Source organism: Stegastes partitus, unplaced genomic scaffold, assembly GCF_000690725.1.
Source record: "Stegastes partitus isolate 25-593 unplaced genomic scaffold, Stegastes_partitus-1.0.2 Scaffold1175, whole genome shotgun sequence".
NCBI lineage: Eukaryota > Metazoa > Chordata > Actinopteri > Pomacentridae > Stegastes > Stegastes partitus.
In genome coordinates this window covers 53,483-69,331 of record NW_007578906.1, presented here as the reverse complement: position 1 = coordinate 69,331, position 15,849 = coordinate 53,483, and the positions used below count along the sequence as shown (strand labels likewise).

General features: G+C 40.9%; 1 protein-coding gene and 1 long non-coding RNA gene across 2 annotated transcripts; both read left to right on the top strand.

Annotated features, from left to right (window-relative positions):
• Nucleotides 1-6: 6 nt before the first annotated feature.
• LOC103368575 (uncharacterized) lies at nt 7-1,517 on the top strand. Its single transcript, XR_520786.1, has 2 exons — nt 7-689; nt 802-1,517. It is a non-coding gene; the product is annotated as an uncharacterized LOC103368575 (long non-coding RNA).
• Nucleotides 1,518-3,056: 1,539 nt separating this feature from the next.
• On the top strand, nt 3,057-14,971 carry LOC103368574 (chloride channel, voltage-sensitive 4). The gene is made up of 11 exons (XM_008296980.1): nt 3,057-3,188; nt 3,467-3,566; nt 5,834-6,021; nt 7,136-7,258; nt 7,597-7,803; nt 7,943-8,023; nt 8,842-9,387; nt 9,598-9,784; nt 10,570-10,968; nt 12,127-12,343; nt 13,480-14,971. The coding sequence occupies exons 1-11, from the start codon at nt 3,063-3,065 to the stop codon at nt 13,568-13,570; spliced, it is 2,265 nt and encodes a 754-aa protein (XP_008295202.1). The 5' UTR covers nt 3,057-3,062; the 3' UTR covers nt 13,571-14,971.
• Nucleotides 14,972-15,849: the final 878 nt, after the last annotated feature.

Here is a 15,849-nt window from a genome sequence, read left to right as displayed (position 1 = left end):
TGGGGTTCACAATCATCTGGCACCGGAGTCTCGTGAAGCAGTGGCTTTTAGGATTCTGCTGATTGAGCTGATGAGCCGCGGCTGTGCCGGCGCAAGAGCGTCCTCCTCCAATCGGCTCTGCCCAGCCTGAAAGTGAAAAACACGCCAGCCAAACACACAGAAAACAGGAATCCACAAAACACATCTAAAACAAGTCCATAACCCTCACAGTTGTTTACACTTACTGGCTCTGATAAATGGTGTAATGTTTGTCAAACCCAGCAGCAGGTTTCAGGGTTCAGAGGGTTTCAAATAAAGTATATTCCAGACTCACAGTGTTATATATGAACCCAAACACACCTTTATTGGCAGATGATGATGTGTTTGCAACCCAGGAGAGAGAACATGATGTGAACCAACTTATGAACTTGTTTTAGAGGAAACTTATATCTGCACACTGAGGCTGTGTTTACAGGAAGTTGTTTCATAAAGACTGACGAAACCTTTATTTTATTTTTCATCCTTTTGATTTACTGATCTGGGCACTTTTACATTCTCTCAACATAATATATGATCAGATAAAGCAGAGTGATAAATGACTGTGACTTGTTGTGTTTGTGTTGCAGTCTGAGTCACAACAAGATCACAGATGCGTCGACAGATGTGTTACTGCAGCTGGTCTCCATGAACTCGTCCATCGACGCTGTGCGGTGAGCAAACGTTCATCAGTCAGTTCAGGAATGCTCAGAGGCTCACAGAGAAATCACTGATGCTGTTCTTCCTGAATGATGACATCTGCTTTCTCCTTTGTGTTTTTTCCAGACTCTTCAGCAACAACATCGTGGACCGAGCAGCCTTTAAGAAGCACAAGCAGTTTGAAATATGGTGAAGCAGGCGTCAGTCAGGTGATGATCAGGGAGGAGCTGCTGGATGTTTTCATGAAAAACAGTTTTCTCCTGATGATCAGATGAAAATATTGAGTCCAGTGCCGGCACCAATACTCAGTTATCATCAGTACTGTGTGATATAGAGGCATTAGTTTAAACCAACCTTGATTTTTACCACATTAGATTTTCTTGCTTTTTATATAATAAATAAGACAACACTTATTATGGAGCAACGAGCAGCATAAAGCGTTTTCTAGAACTTAGTGATGTATGTGTTTATTGGTTTGTGGAGCTCATATTTATGTTTGGTACCATGTAATGATCATGCTGATGTTCCTACTTCTGAAAACTTTTTTTTCTTATTGGGACAAACCAAAGAGAGACCATAACTGTTAATGTTGTGAATATCCAAACTTATATTTTTCTACTTTTGTGATAACTGTATTTATTCTGGTTTGCGTGTTTCAGTCGAGGCAGAGTAAAGTGACCCTCTGACAAGATCTCAAAGTGACGATGCAGTAACAGTTAATTCAGGAGAAAACTGTTTGGTACTCTGAGATAACTGTAAGAAATGATCAGAACGCTGTAAATATGTGAATGATTTTTAGCTCACATGTAAAATTAAGTAATACAAGAGGTCATGTTTCTTTCTGCGCTGGTTCTCTCTTCTTTATATGACAATGTTGTGTTTTGTTTTTTTTTCCCATGGAGCATCTTGGAATGCTTGCTGCAGTTCTTTGGTCTGTTTCAGTGTCTTCTGGCTCTTCATACAATCCAGAGATCAGCACTTTGTGGGTTCAGATCATCAGCTGCAGGATTCCTCGTTCTTCCTGTGAATGGATGTTCTGCTGGATGTTTGAGCTCGTTGTCGTGCTGCAGAATGAGTCTGAAACCATGAGACGCCCCTCTGGTTGTACTGTGTGATGGATAAGAGCTGTGTGTTTGCAGGAGAGACTGTGTTAACTCAGCGATCTGTCATAGATGAGCTACAATCATCATCACAGGTGAGCTGCAGTTATTACAGGTGAAGCCCAGTGTTTTGTGGGAACACCTGACCTTGGAGCTGAATTTGAAAGTTCTGGTCATTTTAGGAGACAAAATAAAAGGTAGTATTTTAGGTAAATATATTAAGTAAAATAGCATAAAGTTGCTGATGCTCACAACCAGTATCTGGATAAAATCAGCCATTATTAATGAATAATGAGCATAATGTGAAGTGTCAGATCATCTCTGCTTTCTGTTCAATCTACAGAGTGTTTTCATATGAATTAATGCATGAGTAGTAATTATCATTTAATATATTAGCATGTGTAATACAACCCATCAAAGTGCCACTTGTAAGTTATCTGCAGTATGTGAGTATTTCTTCCACCGCAATTTCTTTCTACCTAGGGTGTGACTCATCTGCTTAATAGACGATCTTTGACTTGGGCACAACCAACGCGAGATCACGAAAGTATCGTGAGATCGACAGGTTGAACACTGACGCTGTCTCCCATCGGTTTATTTGTTGTTCACTGTGCATGTCGTATAAAATGTCCCGTTTACTCGACTTTATTTAAGTTCAGAATTTTGCAGACGTTTTCCATCCGCAGTCGTGAGGCCGGACTGTAACATGGAGGTCGGCGAAGGTAAAAGACGAGCTAATTTAGCATCAAGAGGCGATGCTAAGTTAGCTTTAGCTGCTAACGTAAATAAAGCTGCTGCAGTGTTTCTCTGCGACTAAATCATTTTTCTGTTTTCGTTTGTTACACTAGAACATAATTTAGGTTTAATGTTTTATCCATGTTACACATAATGCGATGATGGCGTCTTTTTTTTTAAGCTACCGGTACATTGAATTGCTGCTGGTTTAAAGCTTTTAAATCACATAGTGTCATCAACATTTGTTTTCATTCTGTCTTTGATGTAGCTTTGATTAAATCAATCAGGGATTACAATTATCAACAAATAAAGTCAGTGTTAGTGTCATTCTTTCTGGGTCGTTAGTTATGTCGTTTCATCAGATTGCTATTTAAAAAGAAAACAGCTTAATTAAAAACTGAAAATAGTGTGCCCCTCCTTAGCATCTGTTATTTCCAGAAGTTAAGCTGTTTCACTGTTACAAGGTAAAATGGATGATGTTCAAGTTGTACACCTGAGTTTGATGATGTTCTCACCTGGCCAGGTGTCAGCGCTGCCACGCCCACAGAGGAGATGAATGGAGCTGGAAATCTGATGGACTTCCTGGACGAGCCTTTTCCTGACGTGGGCACATATGAAGATTTCCACACCATCGACTGGCTGAGGGAGAAATCCAGAGACACAGACCGCCACCGCAAAGTTAGTGCAGGTTATCTTTGTGCTGTTAAGATGTAGAAACCTGAATGAAGGCTTGAGGAGTGTCATAAGTCTGGGATAGAGGGTGAGGTGTTTCCCATCACAACAGAAAAGCAGACAGGTGAACTCACTAACAGTACCTGCCTTACTGAGTGACACTTTGAAATAGAAAGAGGCCAAAAAAATGGTTTCCCGTGTAAAATTTCTGTGTGCTGCTAGTCACAACTAAATAAATGACGTAAATTGACATTATATGTGTACCCTCCTTGTTTGTCCACCAGATCACCAGTAAGAGTAAAGAATCCATCTGGGAGCTGATCAAGAGCCTGCTGGATGCCTGGTCAGGATGGGTGGTGATGCTGCTCATCGGCCTCCTCTCAGGTCAGTCTCTCAGTGTCACTGTGGTCCAATCAGTCTCCAGACTCACTGACCCAAGGACTTTGAGGAGCGTTTACCCTAAAGTCCCCGAGGATTCTGGGGTAGACTGTTCGAAACTATTCTGTCAAGTCCAGTCAACTCTCCGGAATTTATATCACATAAATAAAGCAAGAGCTGTTGCCCCAAAGTTCTTTACAGTATAAAGATAAGATTGGCGTTGTGAATTAACCTACCAAGTTTAAATAGTGAGGCTACGACGCTACAGTGTTATATATGATATGAATTTACCAACAAGCAGGGTTCCTAGGTAAGTATGGAAAGTATGGAATTTGATTTTTATAAATTTCCAGGTCTGAAAATGTATGGAAAATAGAAACTATTGTATGGGAAAATATTCATGTTTCCAAGACTATTACCATGTTCTATTTTCTAAAACATAAATTTATGAATATCTAAAAAAAAAAAAAAAGGATCGATCTGTTTTTAAGGCCCTTAGCAGCGCAGCTAAAATATTTGTGTGAGAGCACACAGTACGCTACGTGTTGATATATAATAGATCCATGGTTATGCGTCCCAGAAAACATTTGGGCAGATTGACAAGTTGAATGCCCGCCCTCTGCTCTTATCCTCTTCCAACCCATTGGCCCGCCCAGGTGTCGTCAAGTTTCACTGCTGCTTCTACACACAGGTGATGTCCTCAAAGTTTGTGAGTGAGCGATTCAAAATGTCTTGTATGGTCGTTGACAGAACTCATAATGGGTATCTGTACATTCTCTGACGACTGGCTCATAGATCCCCAAACATAAAGACTGGTTGGATCGATCCCGAATGGATAAAGAAAGCTAAATGCAGACTTTGTGTGAAATCGTTTGACATGTCCAACATGGGGGAGGCGGCGGTTGTGAGTCATATACAGGGGAAAAACATTTTCGTCTTGTCACCGCATCCTCTGACTGAGAGTCACAGCGTTTTTGGCTAAACCCAGCATGAGACCAAGTCCGACAACATCAAGTGAGCTAAGTTCACTATTTGAATTTGTTTTTGGAAATTAGAGTCTGGAAAAAGTATGGAATTTCAAAATTTCAAATGTGTAGGAACCCTGTACAAGCAATGATATAAAATACAGCTTCACCCAACTAAATTAAATATGAGGGTCAAACCACCTCAGAATTTTTACTTATAGAGTGATTCCCGGTGAGCAAGCTTTTGTTTTCATTTTTCTGTGCATTATTTATTTGTGTTTTTTATTATATGTCCTTTTAGTGAGTCTGAAGACACACAACATGTGCACAAGGAAACCTGACAGTACCTGGCTGCTCATTTTTGTCATTATTTATTGCACACTTTTACTGTGGTTTGTGTTTTCACTAAGATGTTCATGCCTTTCCTGACTTTTGGTAGTTTGCTCAAATGCATAAACTCTGTTACATCAGCAAAAAGGGGCATGAAATGAGCAAATGCAGTGAATGAACTGCTTCCAAATTCGCTTGTTTAATGAGTTGTTTCCAAGCCACATCTGCTGTCACAACAGAGTGTCACATTTCTGAGTTTTGTAGCACTTGAAACTGTCACACACTCAAACACTAGAGCTGTGACTTCAGTTGTGAGGGTTTAATTTTTACACACAGCATTCAGGTTTAATAGGTTTTCTGAACTCCTTTTGCTCATGTTGAATTGCCACTTTTTACATACAGTACAGAACGTTTCCCATCTTAAGAAGTCATGGAAAAGCCTGTATATGTTTGTTATTCTGAATTTATGATGATGCTGCCAATATATTTGATTTACATGTGTGTTTAGATCTTCTGTTAGAATTTAAACTACATCACTGTAAATGTGTGTCATCACCAGAAATATCAGTATGCGCTGAAAAGTAGATAATGCTTTTTTTTAATTGATTGAAGGCAAGAAGGATACATTTAGCTCGGGACAAAGTGGTCAAATTTTTAAGCCGACTGTGAAAATTTGGAGGAATGTGGAGCTTTGTAGAAACTAAATAATAATTAACAAGTACAAAGATGAAACTTTGACTGATTGATCAAAGCAGAGGTCTATTTGTCAGCGGTTTTATTGACTTCCACTGCATACTAACTGTTTTGATTTTAAAGCCTTGACAAGGAACAAAATGGAAGCTTGATAGGATGAGAGGCTTTATGGAGACAAAAATACTCACCTCAAAAAGTTGATGTGATAGCTTCTAGCCAGTTCATCATCTGGGTGGAGAATCTTTGCGTGGCTTCGTTTGTCCTGACGCCTCCTGCTCTGTTCAGGTACGCTGGCTGGCGTGATCGACCTAGCGGTGGACTGGATGACTGACCTGAAGGAGGGCGTGTGTCTTTCGGCGTTTTGGTACAGCCACGAGCAGTGCTGCTGGACCTCCAACGAGACGACATTCGACGACCGGGACAAGTGTCCGCAGTGGCAGAAATGGGCCGAGTTGATGACGGGCCACGCTGAGGTCAGATATGGGCATGAGGAATTCAACCTCCAGCTGCACAGTTACTCAGCATTAGTATTCATTTGTTTTCTTTCTTATCAGGATGGGCTTGGAGGCTTTGTGTAGATAAGCTAACCCTCTGAAGCAGTTTCTGGGTGGTTTTAAGCCCCTGTCACATTTTTACTCACTGTGGGCTCATTTTTCACTGCAGTATAAAGTCCAGCACCTCTATGGAAACAGAACAACCATGGGTAGAAGTAGAGAGAACTCAGAAATGTGTTTAGGGCGATATCACACAATTAGAAAGACAGAAATCAGAATAAACAACCTTAAGCTGAAAATTTTTGATTACTTGGGAATCAACATGTGCAACATTTTTCCAAGTGACCACAGAGTCCCTGAATTTTTGTTAAACGACTGTTGGTCACTCACAACAGAATCACTTATATTCTCACTGTGATGAGAAGCGCAGAGTTTTAAGTTTTCTACTGAATCTGTTTAGTGTCAACAGTTTTTTTTTTTTTTGCCAAATTCTTAAATGAGACCTGTTGATTAAAGTTCTATTGGTTTAAATACTGTGTTTATTGAACTTAGATTCGTTAAGTTTTCTGACAGAATGACATGTTACAGATGAAACTTGAAAATGCTGCAATTATTTCTCTTTTACAGTCGCTGATTCTGATTAATGGTGCAATTTTGGCAATTAAAAAAAATGTTTTGGAGTTCAAAAGGTTAAACAGATAAAATAAAAGCACATCATGGTACAATAAAGATTACTGAAAGACTGAAAGATAAACTGAGAAGAGTCGCTGAGGTCTTAACATTCAGTTGTGACAATAATAAGAATGTTGTGCATCTAAATCAATCCCATTAACTTTACCGTACACCATTTTACGAATGCCAGAATCGACATTTATGCTTGAAAATTCCCTCAGATTTCTCACAGTAAAACAAAAAGAGCTCACTGATTGTATTCAGTGTTAATGAAAAAAATCACTTGATTGATAAATAAAACTGCTTACCAAGGTGGGAACTGTTCAATATATAGAGAACAGTGAGACAGTGAGTGAAGGATTTACTGACGGTAGCAGAACAGTGTTTTTTGTGGCTGTTAAACGCGACTTTCTTCTTTCAGGGAGCGGGAGCGTACGTGTTGAACTACTTCCTGTACATTCTGTGGGCTCTGCTGTTTTCCTTCCTGGCGGTTTCGCTGGTGCGAGTGTTCGCTCCGTACGCCTGCGGATCAGGAATCCCAGAGGTAACATCCAGACTGATGAGACGCTGCTACTGAGCTTGATAACCTGTGATTTGAAGTTTAAACTGAGGTGTTTGATCTTTGGAAGGTAGATCACTGCTTTGTAAATCAAAGCGGCGAAGACAGACCTCGACATGATATGATGGAATAAGTAAAATCGAAAAGGACCTTTTGCCAAACTCTTTGGGAAAGAAAAAACGGGAATATGAGCTCAATTTTGGAGTGTTCGATGGAGATTATGATAAAATGTGCAACAAAACAACACTACCTTCTGACCAAATTGATTAACATCTAACCCTAATGGATATCACAGTTGTTTTGCTGTTTGTGGTTTTCTGCAGATCAAGACGATCCTCAGCGGCTTCATCATCCGGGGTTACCTGGGGAAATGGACCCTGCTGATTAAGACGGTTACCCTGGTGCTTGCGGTGTCGTCTGGTCTCAGTCTGGGGAAGGAGGGTCCTCTGGTCCACGTGGCCTGCTGCTGCGGAAACTTATTCTGCAGCCTCTTCTCCAAATACAGCAAGAACGAGGGCAAGCGGAGAGAGGTGAGTCACTAGCATCCGGCTATTTGCGCAGAAAACAAGATATAGTTTGAGTTGTTTGCAAAGAACAAATCTGATGAAATGCCAACAGACTAATAGGAAACAACGTGACTTTTGTATTTCTGTTTTGTGCGTCCTCCAGGTGCTATCAGCAGCAGCAGCAGCTGGAGTGTCGGTGGCCTTCGGAGCGCCCATCGGAGGAGTTCTGTTCAGTCTGGAAGAGGTTGGTTCGAAAACTCAGTGACTCATCTGCATTCATTCAGTCACAGCCACCTTTTTGCTCAATTTGTAATCATTCTGTTCATCATTTCTTCGATCCTCATCTGGATGCAGGATGCTTTGTCTCTTTCTCAAGCAGCTCTTTTTATCTCTTTATCTTTAAGAATCCCCACTTTAAAAAAAAAAAATCTATACTTTCCAAAAATGTCCCCACTCTCTAAAATGTTATCATTCATAAAGTGTCCTGACTTTCCAGAAAACTGTCCTTATGTTTTTTAAATAAACAATAGATTCTCTTTTATACTGGTTGGTCATTGTTGCCAGAAGTTCGTCCCAGACATAATGAAGTGGTGTTTAGTCATTATGCTACAAGTAGAACTTCTGATTTGCCCTAAATGTCACTATTACTTACAGTAGGCTCTTTATGCCACTGCTGTTAACTTATGAGTTTTATTTTATGGAGTCTTGTCTAACCTGGCTGCACTTTATATTCTCCTAATTTAAATTCACTTCTTTTCTACACATTTCATCTTCTGCATGTTTTTCTTTTTCTGACTTTTTGTGTTTTGCTGCAGTATTAGTTGTAATTCTCCTTTTTTTCTTACTGTGGTTTGTCTTTCACGTGTTTTGAGTTTTCCACCTTTACCTGTAAAGCACTTTGAATAAAATAAACTGCCTGCCTACTTTAGGAATATCCTAAAGGAGTCTCTCTGTAGACATAGTCTGCTGCTGCCTTTATGTGTGAATGTTTCTTCTGTGTAATTCTCTCAGAAACACTTCGATGTCTCTCCTAACTTAATTCGTCATTCATCTTTCCTGCAGGTCAGCTATTATTTCCCCCTAAAGACTCTGTGGCGTTCGTTCTTCGCTGCTTTGGTCGCCGCCTTCACGCTGCGCTCCATCAACCCGTTTGGAAACAGCCGCCTGGTGCTGTTCTACGTGGAGTACCACACTCCGTGGTACATGGCTGAGCTGGTGCCCTTCATCCTGTTGGGTGTGTTTGGCGGCCTCTGGGGGACCCTCTTCATTCGGGCCAACATCGCCTGGTGCCGGCGGAGGAAGACCACCCAGCTGGGGAAGTATCCGGTCCTGGAGGTCATCGCAGTGACGGGGATCACCGCCGTGCTGGCGTACCCCAACCCATACACCCGCCGCAGCACCAGCGAACTCATCTCGGAGCTCTTCAACGACTGCGGCGCACTGGAGTCGTCACAGCTCTGTGATTACATTAATAACCCCAACATGAGTCGGCCAGTAGACGACATCCCAGATCGACCAGCGGGGCCCGGGGTCTACAACGCCCTGTGGCAGCTCGCCCTCGCCCTCATCTTCAAGATCGTCATCACCATCTTCACCTTCGGCATGAAGGTCAGTAAGAGGAAGATGATGAAGAAGACATTTGTTTTTTTACATATTCTGCAGAATTAAAGTGACATTATTAGCAGAAATGCATCGTCTCATTTCAGACTTGATTGAAAGATATTTAATTTGCTTTACTGAGTATCTGCATCCTTTTAATATTTTGTCTAGTTTTTTTTGTACCACCTGACCAGACTCCTGCTTCTGTGTGCTCTTCAGATCCCGTCAGGTCTTTTCATTCCCAGCATGGCAGTTGGTGCCATCGCAGGGCGGATCGTTGGGATCGCCGTGGAGCAGATGGCGTACCACCACCACGACTGGATCATCTTCAAGAATTGGTGCCGGCCCGGCGCCGACTGCGTCACACCTGGACTCTACGCCATGGTGGGAGCTGCCGCCTGTCTGGGTGAGCAACAACACACTTCAGAGTTTCCCTGAGTGAAGACTAAATCTAGTGATGCTAACGGGGGGATTCTTCCTCTGCACACGGAGGTTGTTCAGGGATTGGGCGTGAGCTGAGGCTTAAAATTTCAGTTCGATTTTAAGATTTCAGTGACCCTCTGTTTGCAGTAATGTTTGTTGCAGGCTGTCAGGAGACACCTGTGAGCTCAAATGATGCACAAAGCTGTTTATCATCATCATGCTGCAGCAGCAGAAGCAAGAATTTAACTTAAATTGAACCACAGTTTACTGACACCATCCAAGTCGAAGTGATTTGACGACTTTCATGTCAGGAATTATTGTCATATCACGCTGGGAAGAACTAAAAAAATCAGAATATAACAATAAATGTTTCTGGGCCCTCTAGGTGTTCCATCATATGTTCATAATTTGGCTGGTATGATCATTAAGTGGGTTTTAAACTACTTTGTGTTTGCTGTCAATTCATCTTGTTAATCTCTGTAGCAACCCTGTGTGATCCACAAGCTGTTAAGTTTATCAAAGGTTCATTATTTTTCTTTCTAGTTCATCATTTAATTCATAAAAATAGTGAAAAATGTCCATTGAATCAAGGTGATGCCCTCAAGTGTCCACCTCCACTTGATGTAAAAGAGCTTTTTTTTTTTTTTAGCAACTTTTAAAAAACAATCTATAAACAGCAAATTGTCAACAAATGATAGTAAAAATAAATGATTTCAGTGCAACACCCTGCGGAGCCTCTGCCGTATTAAAGTTTTTGCCTCCACTCAGGCGGTGTGACCAGGATGACTGTCTCTCTGGTGGTCATCATGTTTGAGCTCACTGGCGGCTTGGAGTACATCGTCCCCCTGATGGCTGCCGCCGTCACCAGCAAGTGGGTGGCGGACGCCTTCGGGAAGGAGGGCATCTACGAGTCGCACATCCAGCTCAACGGCTACCCCTACCTGGACGTCCGGGACGAGTTCACCCACCGCACCCTGGCCACTGACGTGATGCGGCCCCGCAGGAACGACCCCCCTCTGGCCGTCCTCACCCAGGACTCCACCACAGTGGAGGACGTGGAGACGCTCATCAAAGACACAGACTATAACGGCTTCCCAGTGGTCGTGTCCAGAGAGTCGGAGAGGCTCATCGGCTTCGTTCAGCGCCGGGACCTCACGCTCGCTATCAGTGAGTTTTCATTCACGCAGTGCGGTCTTTTCTATGAGTCAGAGCTTTAAAAAGAAAAACTGCAAAAAGCTTACAGACACAGAAAGGACACACCTGCAGGAGCAGATAGAGATCTGCGTTTATACACGTACCTGCTCACACACATATTTACTGTCTTCTTTTTGTCATAAAATTGAAGAAATACAAATTAGGAAGGATTAGAAACCTTTGTGAAGTAAGTCAAAAAGATGAAAAAGAGGCACAAATATGAGACATGTGAAGCTAAAAGGGAAAGAATGAGTAATGAAGGTTCACTACCGTCATCCCAACATGGCTTTTTGCTGACTTGTCATATTTCACTGCAGTTTATTGGGTCGTTCTATCTCAAATCATTACATTTTTAGAACCTGATTTACCTGAAAAATGTATAGGATAAAATATATATATATTCTTTTAAAAACTGTGAAATTTAACTTGATATCAAGTTGTACCGCAAAAACAAAACACCCGTCTATAGTTTAACCCAAGTGGAACAGAGTCCAAGAGTTTCACAGTGTTTTTCCAAATATAACAATTTTTATTTTTTTTTAGTTTGCTCTATTTTTCATTTTCAGACTCTACTTTCCAGACATAAACCTGGTTTGGATGAGACTTGTCGTGCAGTTTTATGTGTAGATTTCCATATTTTCTCCCAACAATTGTAACTCTAGTGGTTGTACCTGCTAGAAGTTTGTAGATTTTCATACATATTGTACTGGGCATTATTTATTGTTTGATAAAAAAACACAATAAGATACAATACGGATAGTAACATAAATTATAAGCATCAGAACTTGTGATTACAATAGAAAAGTTGGAAGTAATAGTGACAGTTTATTTTGTGTTGGTAGCTGTCTCATTGACTTTATCAAACACTTTTACAGAGCAGGATAATGATCAGTCTGGCACAAAGGATGCTTGAATTATAAATATTTCTGGAGTCTTCTTTGTGTGTATCTGAGCTCAACAGTACAGAAATCTGGAGTTGCGACTTCTTTATCAACTAGCCTGAGTACAAGTACAAGTTTAGTTTTGGATGTTGTCAGATGGATGTTTTTCCAACCACTGAGACAGCCAGCATGTGTGATATATGGTTGACTCATTTTGATGCTGTGACCGTCCCCTCCTGTCTGTCCTCAGAAAACGCCCGTCAGAAGCAGGACGGCGTGGTGAGCAGCTCGGTGGTTTACTTCACTGAGGACGCGCCGCAGCTGCTGGCCAGCAACCCGCAGCCTCTGAAGCTGCGACGCATCCTGAACCTCAGCCCCTTCACCGTCACCGACCACACGCCCATGGAGACGGTGGTGGACATCTTCCGCAAGCTGGGCCTCCGTCAGTGTCTGGTGACCAGGAGCGGGTAAGAGATGATACTTTTATGCTGTGAACACAAAAATCTTACTGTTGCATGCAGTAAACTAACAGTTGAGCAAATATTTGAGATATTTACAATGTGACTTACATAAAACAGTTGCTTTTTACCGTTAGTTTTAAATGTATTGGTAAGCTTATTGGATCTTTACTAATTTTCCTTCTTTCCCAACATGTTTTTATTCAAAAGTATAAATTTACAGTTCAGAGGATATCAGCATTTCTTATAGTTCAAAAAGTTAATTGCAATTATGAGCTCGTATTTTTACTGCTCATTTGTTTGTCTTATTCTCTCTTTATTCGGATTGTTAATTCTGTAGAATTTCTGGAAAATATTTTTTAAAAATGTCCATCACAATTTGCCAGAGCCTGGGTTTTATCAAAGTTTTATTCAAGCCAACGATATTCTATTCAAATTGTTAAAAAGCAGTCCAAGAGCTCCTTATTCTTTTGTTTTGGTCCTTAACTTTGATTATTAAGAGTTTCATTAAGACTCCATGTAATTCTTTCTTTTAACAGTTTTTCAATTGCCAAAAAAAAAAACTATGAAAACCCAAAGATATTCTGTTTGTTTTTGCACATGTGGAGCTTCAGGTGATGGTTATAAGATGGTTTAACTTTGCTGATTTTCCGACTGTAAAATGTTTTCTTATGCCATCAGGGACGCCACAGTTTATGTTTTTTAAGTGTGATTCAATTTAATTCCGTTAACAGGTTAATTTGCAGTTGAGGTTCATTTCTACGCATCGAATGTTTGTGATCCAAACTACGATTTAAACTATAATTTGGTGTCTTGTGTGGCGTTTGTTGGTGTACTACATGACTTCTGCCACCAGCTTGTGCTGCTCTGAGTAATAATAAAAACACATTTTGAAGCAGAAGTTGAGGAAAGAAGAGAAACTTTATTTGCTTTTGTTCAGCACAATGGCTACATAACTTTAGTGACTATTAGAAGCAGAGACAACATGCTGGTGGACTGTCAGGAAACATATGCTGCTGTGTTTTGTTGTACAACGTCTAAATGAAGACACTTGTGCTGCGTCCTAGTGCCCACCTTATGCTGGCTGCATGCAGGTAACATGAAACTTAAGTCGTGACCGCTGACCTTTGTTTGTGTCCATGCAGGCGTCTCTTAGGCATCATCACCAAGAAGGACGTTCTGCGACACATGGCCCAAATGATGAACCAGGATCCAGAGTCCATCATGTTCAACTAGCAAGACAGAAGATCTTTACTCTTCCGGAGGTGTAAATAAAAAAAAAAGCAAAAAAAAAAAAAACAACCAGAGCAGAAACCGGTGCAATGCTACTGTACTGCAACCTGTGAAAAGTCCCTCCCACCCTCTAACAGGCAAGTCCCACCCCTGTAGTGACCACAAGCTCCATGTGTTCCAGTGTAACTCAGACAGAACGCTCCTGCAGTTGTGTGCAAAGTAAAATGCCAATCAGGAGTTGCCAACAGTGCTGAGAGTTTAGCACATTTGTTTCTCAGCTTTCTGTTATTCACCTTTATTTCTTCAGCTTAAACAGTAGCAGCTGTAGCCGCCATCCACAGTCATTTGTCTATTGCTGCTAGTTCAATTTAAACGTTTAAAACAGCCGCCATGGAGGGAAATACTGACGCTGAGACAGTATTTGCTACCTGAGGGCAGCGTTGTGGTTAAGTGTGAGTGAATCACAGAGTTGCTGCAAGTCTGTTAGAAGATTAATTAGTTTGATAACTGATCATCTCTTGTTATGCTAAAATGAAACTGACACGAGTCACACATGGTGCTAGAAATCATAGCAGAAAATGCAAAGAAATATTATCTCATTTCGAAAAGGTGTGTTTTATTTCACTAAACCTAAATCTTCTGTTCCAGAGATTAAGACAAAGATGACATGCTTGAATAGAAAATGTAAGTTTGTACCTGTGGACTCTCTGAAAGCTTGAATATTCTGACTTTTAAAACATTCAGGTCTCTCCCTGTAATCCCATTTATTCCAGTCTAAACAGATTGATACTGCAGATATTCAGAAGGAAATGACTGGGTCCTGTTACCTGGTTCTGAAGCCGTTAGTGATGTGGGGCTTCCAGGCTGACAACTGGTTCGATGCCTTACTGTCACATGATTGACCGAAAAGTCTCAAACTAGCCAATCAGTTTTCCATCTATAATATGTCAAAAATACATTTACAAGTTTCATACATCTTTAAATGTCTCGTCAAAACTTCAGGTAGAATAACTTCACTTGAAGTAAGTGAAGTAGAGAACGGTTATTTTCTTTGATCATAAGTGACTTAAGCAGTCAATCGATTATAGAAATTGCTGCTGATTAATTTCCTGTTAGTCAATTAACTCTAATAGGTTTCAGCCCTGATGTCTTGAAAAAGTTTTGATCAAATTGGCTTCATAGGGCTCACAACCACAAAATGAAATATTCCAACTTGAGAAATAAAATCTACAAAAAGGCTTTATGCAGAAGATCACAGATATAAAACTCTCATTTGTTTGACACCTTTTTGAATGAATTAATATTCACTAACAGTTAAGATGATTGATATCAGCATTAGCCCCCCCCCAAAAAAAATCTAATCTCTTTGTTAAACAACACACAAAATCTGGAGACGAAAATCTGTGAAAAGTCCAGATTAGAATCAGAAACTGTAGGAATCCTGTAATCTGTGGTAAAACAGCGCATGTGCGTCATGCTTTAAGAAACGGGACCAGTTGTGAAATTGAACAAAGCAGAGGTGAATGCCTCTGAGGCTGATTTTATTTAAAGACAAAGAGTTTGTTGCACTTTGTGTTGTTCTTGTTTTATGTGTTGCTGCCATATTTATATTAACACTGCCTGTATCCATGTTCATTTTTTATTGGATTTTGGGTATCTTGTGCTAATTTAGTTGTTTCAGAGCCTTAAAATGTGACTCCAGTCAATCAGACTCACTACAGAGACACAGAGGGTAAGTTATTCACATTATTTACATCATGAAACCTGCTGCTGTTGAACTAAAGGCTCCTGCACACACAAGATTAAAGAACAAGTCCGATCAGTGCCACTTTAGTTTCAGTCTGTATCTTTTAAGGTGACTAATTTCTTGCTTTTCTGATGGTCACATGTAAACAGAGATGCAAAACACAAGAGGTTGTCAAGTCTCATCCGTTACAAAGTGGTTTCCAGGAAAAGCAAACACCTCTATTAACCCTTGCCTGCCTCAAATGAAAAGTAAAGTTAAAAAAGAAAACAGCAAATTGGCTCCTAAATGGGCTGCAGTTGGTAGCACTGTTGCCTCGCAGCAAGAAGGTTGCCGGTTCGCGTCCCGGTTGGGGCACCGGAATCTTTCTGCGTGGAGTTTGCATGTTCTCCCCGTGCAGCGTGGGTTCTCTCCGGGTTCTCCGGCTTCCTCCCACACAGTCCAAAAACATGCTGAGGTTAATTGGTGATTCTAAATTGTCCGTAGGTGTGAATGTGAGTGTGCTTGGTTGTCTGTCTCTAAGTGTGGCCCTGTGATA